Genomic DNA, 13909 nt, shown 5'->3' with positions numbered 1-13909 from the left:
GTGTTGGTGCCTCCGCTGTGTATGTCATCCGGAACTTGCTTTTCTTCCAGCTACGATCATTGCTAATCAAGGAATTGTTTGCTTTCTCAATACTAACATCATCGCCCACACAGAAAACGTCACATGCAGCCTGGGTTAAAAAGGATAAAAAACAATTCTTTACATCATTTTGAGACGCTAAATCATAAATATAAGCGCTGTCCAATACTTTTTTTAGGCTTAAAAATGTCTAAATAAAAAAATTTATAAGATTACAAAGTATAAATGCAGTAAAATACATATACATTGTAGATATTTTTAGGAGTAAAATGTTTAAATAAATAAATATTACACATGCAGTACTAGAAATATTCACTGTAAAGGTATTTATTTTTTATTAAAAATGACTAAATTAAAGGAATAATAATAGTAATAAAAAAGTACATGTGCAGTAAATATACTACAAATCTTCTTGTCATGTAACTGTGTAAAAAACTACCGAAAATGTAAGTATTTCTTGCTAATTTAAACTTGACAGCCAATATAATATTCATTTTTAATAATATACAACAACAAATTTCTATTGTGTATTTTTTTTTTTTTTGTCAACAGCATGGAAAAAATAAAACATGCAAAGTAGTGACTGTAGCCCACTGCTCGCTTATGGCAGTACCTTAAAGACCTTCTTGGCCCATGTTCTGAAGGATTCCTCTTGGCCGCAGAGTTCATCTCCCTCTCCCATGCGCAGGATTCGCTCCCCACCAAGCTCTTCGAACAGCGTGTCCACTGCGTGGGCAAACGCACAGAAGTGTGGGTATGCCCGAGAGCCAAGGCCAAACACAGAGAATCTGCAAGGGAGAAACAGAGTGTTGAAAACATTAGAACCACATGAACACAAACAAATAGATGTACTGGATCTACAAAATGATACATATTAAGAGAGTGGGATGGTTGTGGACAACAGGCCAGAGGCTATGAGCTTTGATCCTAAAACTATGAAAACTAAAAAAGATCAAATTCAAGGCCAGAGGGGAGATTACGCATATGTGTCAAGCTCACAAGTCAAAGCTGGTTTGCAAAAAGTGTGAAATTTCTTTTGATGGAATTTCTTTTCAAACTAAACTTCTTTTAGATGGTTGTTCTCTGTTCTTCTGCTCTTTGTGTATTTAGTTTTGAAGTAGTTGATGAACTTCAATTTAAGCATGAGGGACTACCAAGACACTGGAAGAAACCAAATACATAAAAAAAAAAAAAGCATATAGGAAAATATCATAAAAACAAGTCTCCGTCATCACAAAAAAAAAAAAACCTGTCAGTTTATGTTTTGTATAAATTTAACTCATCAAAATGTAACAATATTTTTTATTTCTTATTTATTTTTTTTTACATAAAACTTGATTTTTAAGCCAATGTAATGTGATTTAATTTGAAATTAATTGTATTATACTTAAGTTTATGACAGCAGCTGGACAGATGTTTTTAAGTTGAAATGTGAATTTTTTTATAGTCCTAAATTACCATAATAATTTGTATTGATCATGTATTAGTTAAAGTCATTTTAAGCCTTTTTTTGCATTTAAAAAAGTTTTTGCATTGTGGCACAATTGATCAAAACATCAAACAAAAAAATAAAGAAAGAAAACAAGAAAATATACTTTCCATAAAGAAAATTAATATGACATTTAGGTCTGTTTTAGGACCATTAAGAATTTGCCTGAATTACTATAATGTAATTTATATGTTATTTATTTGTTTATCTGCCATTGTAATCATTTATTAAAGCCAGTCAGTTATTTATATATATATATACACACTATATATATATATATATATATATATATATATATATATATATATATATATATATATATATGAGAATCTGGGAGGAAATGTGCTTAATTGTGCTTTTTTAATGCAAAAACCTTTTGAAATATCTATGATAAATTGATATTGGATGATATTGATAAATATAATTGATAAATTGAAAAATTGTCCCAAGATTTTTTTTATTTACATTTTTAGATGGAATAACCCAGACATGTTTTTAAAAAGTTTCATATTTGTTCCAAATAAAGGCAGTACAGTACCTCACATTAGCAAGTGGTCCAGTGCTCTCAAAGTTGGCTTTGGATTCAGGTTCGTCGCTGGAGGATTTGCGGGTATCAGAATATGAAGAGACGCTGTTAAAACGCACCTTGTACGTCCTGAGAGACAGAAAGAGAGAGAGGTTTCTTTGTGCTCGTTTATGTGAACGAGCACAAAGCGTGACACACACGCACACACGCACTCACTTTCTGTCCTCAAAGCTGGTGGTGGGATGTCTCATATCCATCAGCGCCGCACCAAATTTCTGCAGCATGGAAAACGGGAAAAAGAAAAACAGGAGAGAAGTTACTGGCCCTTCCCACGTATGTTCTCAATCACAAATTCAGCCAAGACCATCCAACATAATGCAGGTTCTCCAATGTACAGTATGTGTGTGAAGTACTTTATCATCATGATGAGAAAATTCTGTTGTGTTGTGAAGTGTTGACAATTTGATTCAAAACAAAACAAAATGATTGATGTGTTCATTGAAACACTAGCGCATTAAAGCAAACTTCTATCTTAACTCACCTCTCCATTTTCAGGAGGGTCCCCATTGCCGAACGTACTTGTCACTGCTAATACAAGGGTCTCGTGTTCCAAGTCGACTGTGTCATATTCATCCATGGACATCACCTGCAGGATCAAATAATATAGCATTGTACATATTACAGAACTCACTTGTGCTGCTATAGGTCCATAATATTAGATCCTAAGTCCCAACATCATCCATCGTCTCTTCCTGCTTATGATGCGAGGGTAACTAAAGAACTGGTTGTTTGAATTTGTAATTCTTATTACTCTATTTGAACTTTTGTAGAAAGCTAATATAAAAAGACACATGGAAGTGTCTGACCATATGTAAAGCCATAATACCAACTTTGAGTGCATGGTTTAATTATTCAAAAAATACAGGGTAGTTTTTCTAATTTCCCAAAGGATAGCGGGTTTGGTTTCCATCTGACAGAGACAATACGATCAAACGATTGGGGCTTTTAAAAGAAGTCGATCAAGACTGCATTTATTTGGTTAAAAAAACAAAAACAGTAATATTGTGAAATATTGTAACAATTCACGAAAACTGGTTTCTATTTGAATAGATTTTAAAATGTATCCTTGTGATGCAAAAAAAATTACTCCAGTCTTCAGTGTCACATAAACCTTCAGAAAAAAAAAAACATGCTGATTTGCTGCTCATGAAACCTGTCTTATTATCAAAGCTGAAAACGGTTGTGCTGCTTTTGTGGAAACTGGTGCAATTTCTTCCAGGATTCTTTGATGAAAAGAAATTTTAGAAGAACAGTATTTATTTTAAACAGTAACATTTGTAACATTATACTTTTTTTTACTGTATCTTTTGGTAATTTTAATATCTCCTTACAGAATCAAAGTATAAATTTATTTCCAAACAGTATATAACAAGTAAAAAAATAAAATAAAATAATAATAATAAAAAACTGCATTATTATTTGTGTTTTATGCCTTTTTATTTGAGACTTTTTCCCAGAACAGTAACGTGACTGCTAATGCCACGGCACATTAGTTTTATCCATTTATATTTTCTTAAGGAGCACTGGTCACACTTTAATTTAAGGACCAATTCTCACTATTAATTAGCTGCTTATTAGCATGCATATTACTAGAATTTGGTTGTTTATTAGCACTTATAAAGCAAATCTTAATGCAGGGGTGTCAAACTCAATTCCTGGAGTGCCAGAGCCCTGCAGAGTTTAGATTCAACCCTAATGAAATACACCTGATCCAACTAATCAAGTTCTTCTGGCTTGTGTTTTTTTAAAACTGCATTGTATGTGTGTTGGAACAGGGTTGGAACTGAACTCAGCAGGGCTCTGGCCCTCCAGGACTTGACTTTGACACCCCTTGTCTTAATGCCTTATTCTGCATGACCATATTTTAGATGCCTTAATCCAACCCTATACCTAAAATTAACTACTTTACTTACTATTACTAAGCAGCAAATTTTGAGTTTGTCAGAAAACTCTTAATAAATAGCGAAATGTGTTGCCTATTCTAAAGTGTTACCAGAGCACAAGTTAAGGCTGAGGCTTTCATTTACACTTTCAAATCCCAAGCTCTAAGTATTACACTACACTCATATGTTTGAGCTATGACAACTAAACTGATACTGATTTCAACTGAAGTAGGGGCCCAAGCTTTGTCTATAACTCAGAATATAGTACTTGTGGATGGACTTTCTTGATTTGGGCCTGTAAGCAACCACCTAAAACCCCCAAGGATCACAGTAGTCACTTTTGCACCAGCATGCATGTAATCTAGTTATTTATACTGTTTGTGAAAACATAAATAAAGCTTAATCCACTAGACATGACCATTTTAATGTGTTTGGTTCTTCCGTCATTTGTAACCTAGAGCAAAAGTTTGGATATTAAATCAGTGTTTGGAGAGATTTTAGGCAATGTTTTCAAGTGTGAAAACCACACAATGTGCATCAAGAATGGGAGGCACGTTATCTCTTGATCCTGACGTACCGGCAAAAAGGGGTGTAGAAGTAATGAACAGTTCGCCCGGTGCCTAATGAGCAGCTAATGCGCCATGATACAATTAACAGAAAAGACGCATTGCTGCATGTGGCAGGGCAAATACCTTCAGGACATGAGGAGAGAAAAGCAGTATATCTGCGCCATCTGCATGTAAATCACGTAATAACAAGCGCACATGAACAAGATTGAATATTCTGCTAGATTCTAAAAATAACTTTGCATTTAACTGCTATCCCAAGGCTAAATACACGATCCACTCAATACTCGTTTTATATGTAACTTAGCTTTGAGTGTAATGGGATCTTATCTTAACCTACAGCTCAATGCCTGGGTGAGTTGATTCTTGGCATGCCGATGGTATTGGAGCAAAAGAAATGGTGGCAAAAGATGCATGTGTGTAAGCAATCGCATACCACGCTTTGTGAAAATAGCTTTCTCACTCTGCAATCTGTAGCCTTGAATTGAAAGATTTTGGTCATGAAACCAAGGGCACACACGTGTCTCACATCAGTTTTCTTTGTCATTTTGTTTACATCAATGTTTACATGCAAATCCACTAGAGGCATTCATTCGGGATGAATGGGAGATGGGAAGGGTTTTAAGAATCACACACAGATGTCAGTCTATTATACGTGGTTCGGTAAGCCTGCCGTTCTTACCCTGGCATCAAATGCATGCTTGAAAATCTCACAGAGTGTTTTTGCATAGTCCTGCGATTTCCCAGTTTCTGTGGCGAACAAGATGGTTGCTTTGACCCTCTTGGCCATGGCCTGACCCATGAGTTTGGCGGAGAATTTCACAGCCCTGCAAGTCACACACAAACATGTCAGACACGGATATGTCAACAAAGATGAATTGCTGCACTAAATCAATGAACTTTACACAGTTATTGAACTGAACTGAATCAACAGTGAACTGACTTGAGCTGAATAATAATGCTTTAGGGTTATAAAACTCAAATTTAAGGCTTTTTAAGACCTGGACAAATAAAAGTAATTTAAAAACTCTCAAAATAATTCATGCATTTTAGAATACTTTATACTTTATATAACAGTAACACATTCAACTGAAAAACATGGAAACTGCAAGTTCAAAATATACACATATGTACTAAAATCAGTTTATGTATCAACATATCAATATATATGAATTAGAAGCCAAGCAATATTAGATTTTGTTGACATAATATTGTGTAGAAAAAGTTTACACATTATTGTGCCGTTACTAGAAAAATCTATATCATCAATATGCTTAATCTTTCCTTCCTGTGATGGCAGCCCAGAGAAAAATCTAATAAATTTACATTTTAATAAATTCAAATAAATTAATACAATTCATTGTGTATTTAAAATTCCAATAAAAACAAGCTAAAAATATGCATTATGCAGGACTTTTCATTTTATTTTAATACACAGGACTTTTATTTTGAAATGCACTCACTTCCAGCTCCTTATTTAAACGGACAAAGGAGATACAATCTGCAATCTGCAGGTATTTAAGTGTTTTTATGACTTTTATTTGATAAAAAAAATTAATGTTTATTACTGTGAAGCTGCTTTGAAACAATCAATATTGTACAACGAGCTATATGAATAAAGGCAACTTGACTTAAAATCCTCATCAGTTATGACAACGTGCATCAGAGTTCCTAAAAATGATCTCTTCCACCATCTCTCAATGAGAGTTGAGAGATGACAGACACTTCCCCTCATTTCCGAGACCACAATCACATAAACGTAGCTACTTACAGTATATCTTGTGGGCAATTACTGTAATAGCTCAGGGGCTGAACGCTGAAGGGACACTGCAAGAAACCTGATTACACCCGAGTGTGATTAAGTGAATTAGACTCACGCTATTCTCAGCATAATAATGAGGAAAATATGGTGGAAAGCACTCTTAAACAGCCATTAACACATCCGCCTGCTGAAGTTCCTGGACACTGGGTTATAATAACAACAAAAGGCTGGCAAAGATGTGGAGCGCTGCAGACAGCCACCATACAGGTTAAACTCAGTGTATACTTTGTGCTTAAGACAAAAACAAACAGCAAAAACGTCTCAAGCTCATCACCCACTCACTTGGCAAGTTTCTTGAATCCAATCGCTCTTTTCTTTGTGGGTGTCCCATTCACCCCTTTCCACACGTGAGTGTTCCACGGGTCAGGCTGGACAGTGAAAGAAAGAGAGAGTAAGAAAATGTAGCAGAACATATTTTAATTATGAGAACTACAGGCTGATTGTGATCAAGTTGTAATAGAGTTCTGCAAAGACTCCTTAAACCCGGAAGTATATATCATAATAGATGCCACCTTTTTCACCTAACCTAACGCAATGACATCCATGCATTTTAAGTCTGGCTTAAGAATTAAAATATTTGTTGGGTCACCATTACAAGTCTGCAAAAAGAGGTTTTAGCTATTTGCAAATTAACAGAAAGCTAAACTGCCTTGGAAACATGGATAAGTTAGGCACAAAAATGCAGATATATGATTACACTCATAAGTGAAAATATAGCAAAATCGTGATATTACTTCAGTGCAAACTGGACAAAAGACTAACCTGGTACTCAAAAGAAGGTGTGAGGCGATAGTTGAGCATTTCCTGATGGAAAACAGGTGTAATGCTGCTTGACATGGGCGGCACTATCCAAACCCAGTCACCCGGGCAGCCTCCCCTCACTCTGTACTCATTCTCCATGTGCTTCATGAAGGACTCTGTGGCTGAATGATGGTCTACTATAGTTACCTTTGACATCTGCAAATGAAAATTCAGAAAGAGTGAGACAAGATCGGACACAAACTAAGATTAAATTCAGCTTGTGAAGCTAAACGACCAGTATGGTCTTTCTGATCGAGCTGGTAAAGTTAGTCAAGAACCGTCCATAAATGTCCAAGCTATCTAAAATGCATTTGATAAGACTGCACACAGCATAGCTAAGATAGCTTGGGATACTTATTGCAGCATGTTGACGTAAGTCCATACAACCTGCAATTAAATCCTCAGATTGGCTTGCATTACAGCGCATTTAGTTTCCAAATAGATTTAATTGTTATCTGCCATTGTTTTGACTCCATCCGCAATTATGAATGATAAGAAAACTGAGCACAGCTACTTAATAACATCTAATTAGTTTATCAGTGTTGAAACTGTTCCGTAAAAGCCTTTTAGCAAGAAATAAGGTCTTGTGGGTAAACAAACTGCAGGCGGTGTGCAATAAATATCAATAAAAATGTTTCTTCAGTCACAGGGGCTTTCTGTTAAATGTCCTAGGTGCTTAACTCTAATAAATAGAACAGAAGTGATTCAGGCTTTTGATTTGTGAAAGTCGGTTTATGTTTTATTTGCTTGGATGGGTCTTTATGAATGCTTCATGAATATGAATGCAGGGATTTGCTTTTAGGCACTATGAGAAGCTATGTAAAGAGATTAACTGAAAAAAATAAAAATAAAAAACGAGATACTGGCAAAAATTTGAAGAAAAAAAAACGTGACTGAAAATAAGACAGAGTGTGAGATTACATGTGGGTGAACCTCACAAAGCCTGTCAAAAACATGTCTAGGTTGCGTTTGACAACAAAATCTCAAAAAAAAAAAAAAAAAGGAATTAGAAATTATATTTTGTATAAAGTCTATTTTCATATAAAGCCAATTATATATATTGCCTATTTTTATAGAGGCTTCTTTTTGGTGTTGTGACATTATTTATAGGACAAATCGGCACATCTCAATGTCTAATTATTATTATTAGCTTGATTTTTTTTTTAATGTAGTAAAAAAATTATATTGTGTATTTATTGCACTGCCTGTAAATTATACTGATTCTGATTTTCAAAATATTATATTCATGTAAATATTACAGTTTTATATATGTGTGTATTTATTTGTTAATTTATATTCAATTAATTATTTAATTGTTTATTTTGTGTTACTATCTCCACACAATTTTAACAGTTCAAGTTTCAGACTTAATTTGCATTAATATAAAGCCTCATTGTTTAAAACGTCAAATGGTAGTAAAATAGGCTGTATTTTATGATTTTGAATATGATTCTGACTTTGTATGCTCACCCTACCTGGAAACTATACAGGACTGCGATGTTTATCTCCACCAGTGCCTGGTCCTTCCACAGGGATGAAGTCTTCCTCGTGTCCAGCCCCATCATTGTAGCTACTTCCTGAAATGAAGGGAATTAATCATACTGTACAGAGAGACTATTCATACTGTATTCTCTCTGGATCTGAACCAAGGTTAATAGAACTGCCACTTGTGATCTGCCTCTGTAGAGATCTGGAACGACCGACAAGTCTATCTAAAAATACACTTCTAGTCAAAGTTTGGACACACCTGACATGAATGTGTTTCTCACCATCTTAAACCATCTTAAAAACCTTTTGACCTGAAGGCTGATTCTTAAATGTTTTTTAAATTAGTTTTGCAGATAGAAAATCAGGGTTTAGAATAACGTGAATGTGGGTGAATGACTTTATAGATGATTTTCTGTATTTTATAGAATATTAGGATATATTTCAGTATATATTTTATGTGTGGTAAAAAAAAAAAGCTGAGTTCATATAGGCGAACTGGGCTGTTAGTGGCTCAATGTCTTTTAGAAGGTAAAACTGTAAGTGAATTTATTTCAGAGTACAAAGGAAATGTGGAGGAGAGATTGTAATACTGAATGAGCATAAAAACCATAATGATGATTAAAAGCAGCATGTTTATGAATTAAAATCTGCATAAATTAAAGAGAGCAATTCAAAACAGGATAAACAATGCATAATATACCGTAAAATCAACTTAATCCATTGCAATGGCTCATTAAACAAACGTGTCATTCCTAATTTCCTGTTGGGGTACAATGTCTAATGCATATGCATGACATTTATAATGATCAAATGTAATACAGTGTGGTTTCAAACTGTGAAATGCAGTGTAAAAAGTAACATTAGATATTCTCAATGGCACGGGGGTGATTTATGACTGTTTGGTATAGTACCTCAAGTATGTTGTATCGAGAGCTGTCGCAGAAGTCTCTGACACCGATCTCGGTGCCCATGTACCAGCCGCTGAAGGGGCAGGCGGTGAACTCCAGTCCTCCGATCTCTAACAGCATGCTAGACACGGCAGGAAGGCCGTACCACTTTAGATTCAGCTCCTTAAACCATCCAAACCTAGACAGACACAGACAGCAGGACGGTCAATACTGAACCTAGCATATGGAGAAAAGTTGCATGCACAGATGTTTTTCAGTGAAAGGTTCTTGAAGTTTATTTGCATAACATAATGTAGTCCGTAGAATATCTTGGCATATGCAGATGTACACCATTAAGCGTTTAGAGTATTCCGTTTACAGTTTCCATCATAATTTCTCTAAGTAAATGTGCACATAGTGAGCATCGCCAAAACTGTCATTATCTCTAAACCAGCACCTGCAGGTTTCTCAGGTGTTGCGCTAAGAGGCCAAATCCGCCGGTCTCTGTTATTAATGCTGTAAACACAAGTACTCTGGTGGAATGGCTGAACCATGCAGAAGTATTCACACAATTATTGCACTAAATATGGTGCCCATTATTGTCGCACCATAATACCAGAATTTCCCCCCCAAAGAAATATTTAAATGCATCTCCTCTATTTACATATGTTTATTTGGCTAGTCATTTCTTCTAGCAATTTGAGGCAAAATTTCAATAATGGGCATTCTGTCAATTCAGGTAAAAGTTATATGTATTATAGTTATGAATTGCGATGAGATGCCATTTCCTCAGAATGGTTAAAGGGTTAGTTCACCCAAAATTCAAAATTATGTCATTAATAACTCACCCTCATGTCGTTCCAAACCCATGAGACCTCCGTTCATCTTCGGAACACAGTTTAAGATATTTTAGATTTAGTCCGAGAGCTCTCAGTCCCTCCATTGAAACTGTGTGCACGGTATACTGTCCAAGTCCAGAAAGGTAAACGGATCGGATCACCATGCTTAATTTTTTTTATTTTTGCACATGGGCGGTGAACTTTTGAACAAAGTGTTCTGCTTTACTTTACCCAGTTGCAAGATCAGAGCTGAAAATTATTTTGTTGATGTCATTTACTAATTTCATTTAATTTGATCGCATTTGTCCACTTTTAGCCTTTGATGGGAAGTTTAACTTTATCTGTAAGACCTTTGACTTCTGAAACAGGAAGTCAGTAGCCATCAATGCTTCATTTAATGGTAACTTATGCTAAATTCTTTTTTTCAACACCTAAAAAAAGATATAGATACATAATTGGGGAGGCCACTTCAGTCTTATCAAGACCTGTCACCACGAGTATCTCAGGACATAAATATCAGATCATCGTAGACACATCAGTGTCAAACAGACAGCATTAAACAAGCAAAGTGAGGCAGGATCTGGAAAAGGGCAAGTTTTATGCCAAATTAGCCCACGTTTCTGAATGTACGTGCATAAGAGGCAAGCTCTCAGCTTGAGTTCTCTGTTGCTATGCATCCTGAAGCTCTGCACATTTCAGCCTCTGATATGAGATTTCCCTTCGGTGTGTACTGTATGACGCAGACTATTATCAGAATCTGGGTGAATGAACATTTGAGGTGCAAAATGTTTTAAGCACTGATGTGATTCTGTAGTTTTTCTACACAAGTTTGACGAGCATCAAAAGTCTGAACCCCAATAAAACTCTACAATATGTTTGGTTCTTCTTACTTTGGATGTATGATGGGAACCTCAAGTACAAGATCACCAGGAATCTCAAAAAGCTCCGGATCGTTCCCATTGGCTTGAAGAAGAAGGGGCAAAATGTCAAAACGGCTTTTTGGTGCTTTCCATCCTTGCTGAATACAGATCTACAAGTCAAAAACAAACATAACAGATGTTTTTTTGGGGATATGTTGGTTGGTCACAAAGCTAATGACCATCATGGACCTGCTGATAACTTATTTGGCTCAGCTAGAAACCAGCTACCATGTTCCAAAACACAGACACCAAGTTAAACTTTTGCATTTCCCTAAAACAACTCAAACACAATTTACAATGTTAAATTAAACATCAACCCCAGCGATAACAAGAAATGTCCATGATGTCACAAAAGATGTCTTTAATCAATCAGTTTGACTCTTTATTCTTGTGTATACTCTTAACAATATGTCACTAGGAGGCTTTTTTCATGCCTGTGACCCTGAAGACCGAAGCTTTTGCAATCTCACCTCTGTAAGCTCCACTGAAGCTGGATCTCCTAGAATTGATCCATCAGGCTGCTTATAGCCTGCGTACCGGATCAACTGGCTGTTCCACACCCGGAAGTCATGCTTCCCGTCTGTCCTCTGGGGGAAGATGGTAATAGCCGATCTGGACATCATAGACAAGGGGCAATGCTGAGATCCCTCTGGTGGATTTATACTTCAAATCCTCTAACACAGGCAGTGTTACAGACTCAATGAATCAAAATTGTGTGACTTAATCCCACAGCCAAGATTTGCTATATAATATATATTGTATTTACTGTATGTTCATGTACAGTTTTGATGAGAATAAAGTTGTATTTACTTGTATATTCAACTTAACATAAAGAGACATGCAATTATATAATTTATATTTTGCAAAGATAGAATGTACAGTAATTCACTTCTGGAAAATATATATTGATAATTAAGTTTGTTTGCATGGTTGGTCAGAATTGTTTGTTCTGTAAAATGCTGCCATTGATATAAAACACGTTATGCTAATAAATAGTGCAATACAGATATGAAAGAACTGTTTGTTTTTTTTAAAGCAGAGTAATGCTTATACAGCATTAATCCTAATATTGGTAATTTCATAGTACAATCATTTATTGTGCTTTTGAAATAAAACTTCCTCATCTGCTCCATAAGCAAACAATCATGCTTCATTGCTGAAATACATCACATTGACGTTCAACAGCTAAGAGCACAAAGTGTCAGTCCAACTAATCTAAATAACAAGTCCTGCCACTCTCGAAATAACACTCTGGATGAAATTTGGGTCACCAGCCTATTTGAAAAAGCGCTGAGGAGCTTTTCTTATTGCCTTGATTTGTTTATGTGCAGAAAAGGAGTGTAGGAGACCTCTGACGTTTATTCTGGCAGGTCCTGATGATGTAAGCAGCTAGCGCTGGGGCTTTTGGGTGTATAAAAGCATTTCCTCTCTTCTTGTTTTAATTTTCCCTTTCCTCACCCCCTCTCACTCTCTCGGGCTCTAATCATTTTGTTAGACTGACGCTAATTAAACAGAACAGACAGTAAGTGTCGTGTATGATTAGCTTTGTAACATGGCAGTGGTGCCAGCGCTCAGCAATGCTGTGGCAGGTGCTGTACTGAGGGCTGTGGAGCAAGGTGACAAAGAGAGAATGGGAACACTCACTTTGACAGGGAAGAAGGCAAGTCACAGGGAAAAGGAGACGCAGAGAAAGACAGGAAGAGAGAGGAGTTAGGCCTCACTAACCTGAGGTTTCCTTTGTTGGTGGCATATTTGATGTGGTTACAGATGTAATTAAACATTCCATGAGCGGTTGTGCAGTCTCGAGCATCGAACACCTCAAAGGAGAGAAATGCACTTAAGAAACATTGTTGTACCTCTTGAAAAAAATAAGGGAATTGTTCGATGAAGGAATGCTTTTTCGGAAGAGAGAGAGAAAAAAAAGCAAAACAATACCTGTAGTTTGGACCACTGAATCCGTCCCACACAGCGAGCTGCATTTCTCCATGCATGTTTGGCCCCGTAGATGAGCTCTGTGTCCTTCAGTTGATATGTTCCAGAAGTTTCTATTTCTTTTTTAACCTCTTCTAGCCGGTCAACATGGGTCTTTGAGCCGCATCTGTTCAGACAGAAGCCAAACATATAAAAGGCACATTTAGAGAAAAAGGATTACAATTAGAAGGGGAAGTTATGTACTGCAACATACATAGATAATAAATAAATATTTTTTGTCTTGGAAAAAATAAATGCATAAATTAATTTGAGATTTGTTTATTTTATTTTTTTTGGAGAATATATACTACATATGTTTACTTCCCTTACTCGAATGGGTAGTTTTAAAGCAAAAATCTAGGTTTAAGAAAAAATGGCAATGGTGTAAGAGCAATAAACTTAAAATATATTCTCTAAAAAAAAAAAAAAGACTTATTAAAACATTTGTTCTTTTGAATCTAAAAGTCATCTTTCTGACATAGTAGTTACAAAAAAAATCTAACTAAAAAATATATAGTTTTATTCTGATCTATTATACTGTGTATATTTTATATATATAATTTTTTTTTTGCAGTGATGAAAATTGTTTCATATGGTACAGTGTGCATTAGATTTAAG

General features: G+C 35.6%; 1 protein-coding gene across 1 annotated transcript in view; it reads right to left on the bottom strand.

Moving 5' to 3' along the window:
- Positions 1 to 13909, bottom strand: part of LOC132139997 (nitric oxide synthase 1-like) — a 50594-nt gene that overhangs the window by 14065 nt on the left and 22620 nt on the right. The window contains exons 6-19 of the mRNA XM_059548742.1: positions 13256 to 13418; positions 13046 to 13137; positions 11791 to 11932; positions 11291 to 11430; positions 9586 to 9760; positions 8662 to 8763; positions 7148 to 7342; positions 6668 to 6753; positions 5246 to 5390; positions 2596 to 2700; positions 2271 to 2329; positions 2067 to 2183; positions 653 to 827; positions 1 to 130 (exon numbers count right to left, since the gene is read on the bottom strand). The exon at positions 1 to 130 is cut by the window's left edge and continues 9 nt beyond it. Of these exons, the coding sequence (XP_059404725.1) occupies positions 1 to 130; positions 653 to 827; positions 2067 to 2183; positions 2271 to 2329; positions 2596 to 2700; positions 5246 to 5390; positions 6668 to 6753; positions 7148 to 7342; positions 8662 to 8763; positions 9586 to 9760; positions 11291 to 11430; positions 11791 to 11932; positions 13046 to 13137; positions 13256 to 13418 (1826 nt within the window). The remainder of the gene's footprint in view (positions 131 to 652; positions 828 to 2066; positions 2184 to 2270; positions 2330 to 2595; positions 2701 to 5245; positions 5391 to 6667; positions 6754 to 7147; positions 7343 to 8661; positions 8764 to 9585; positions 9761 to 11290; positions 11431 to 11790; positions 11933 to 13045; positions 13138 to 13255; positions 13419 to 13909) is intronic.

This window comes from Carassius carassius, chromosome 4 (assembly GCF_963082965.1).
Source record: "Carassius carassius chromosome 4, fCarCar2.1, whole genome shotgun sequence".
NCBI classification, from domain to species: domain Eukaryota; kingdom Metazoa; phylum Chordata; class Actinopteri; order Cypriniformes; family Cyprinidae; genus Carassius; species Carassius carassius.
The sequence above is the reverse complement of the archived record's forward strand: the minus strand, read 5'-3'. Positions and strand labels throughout refer to the sequence as shown.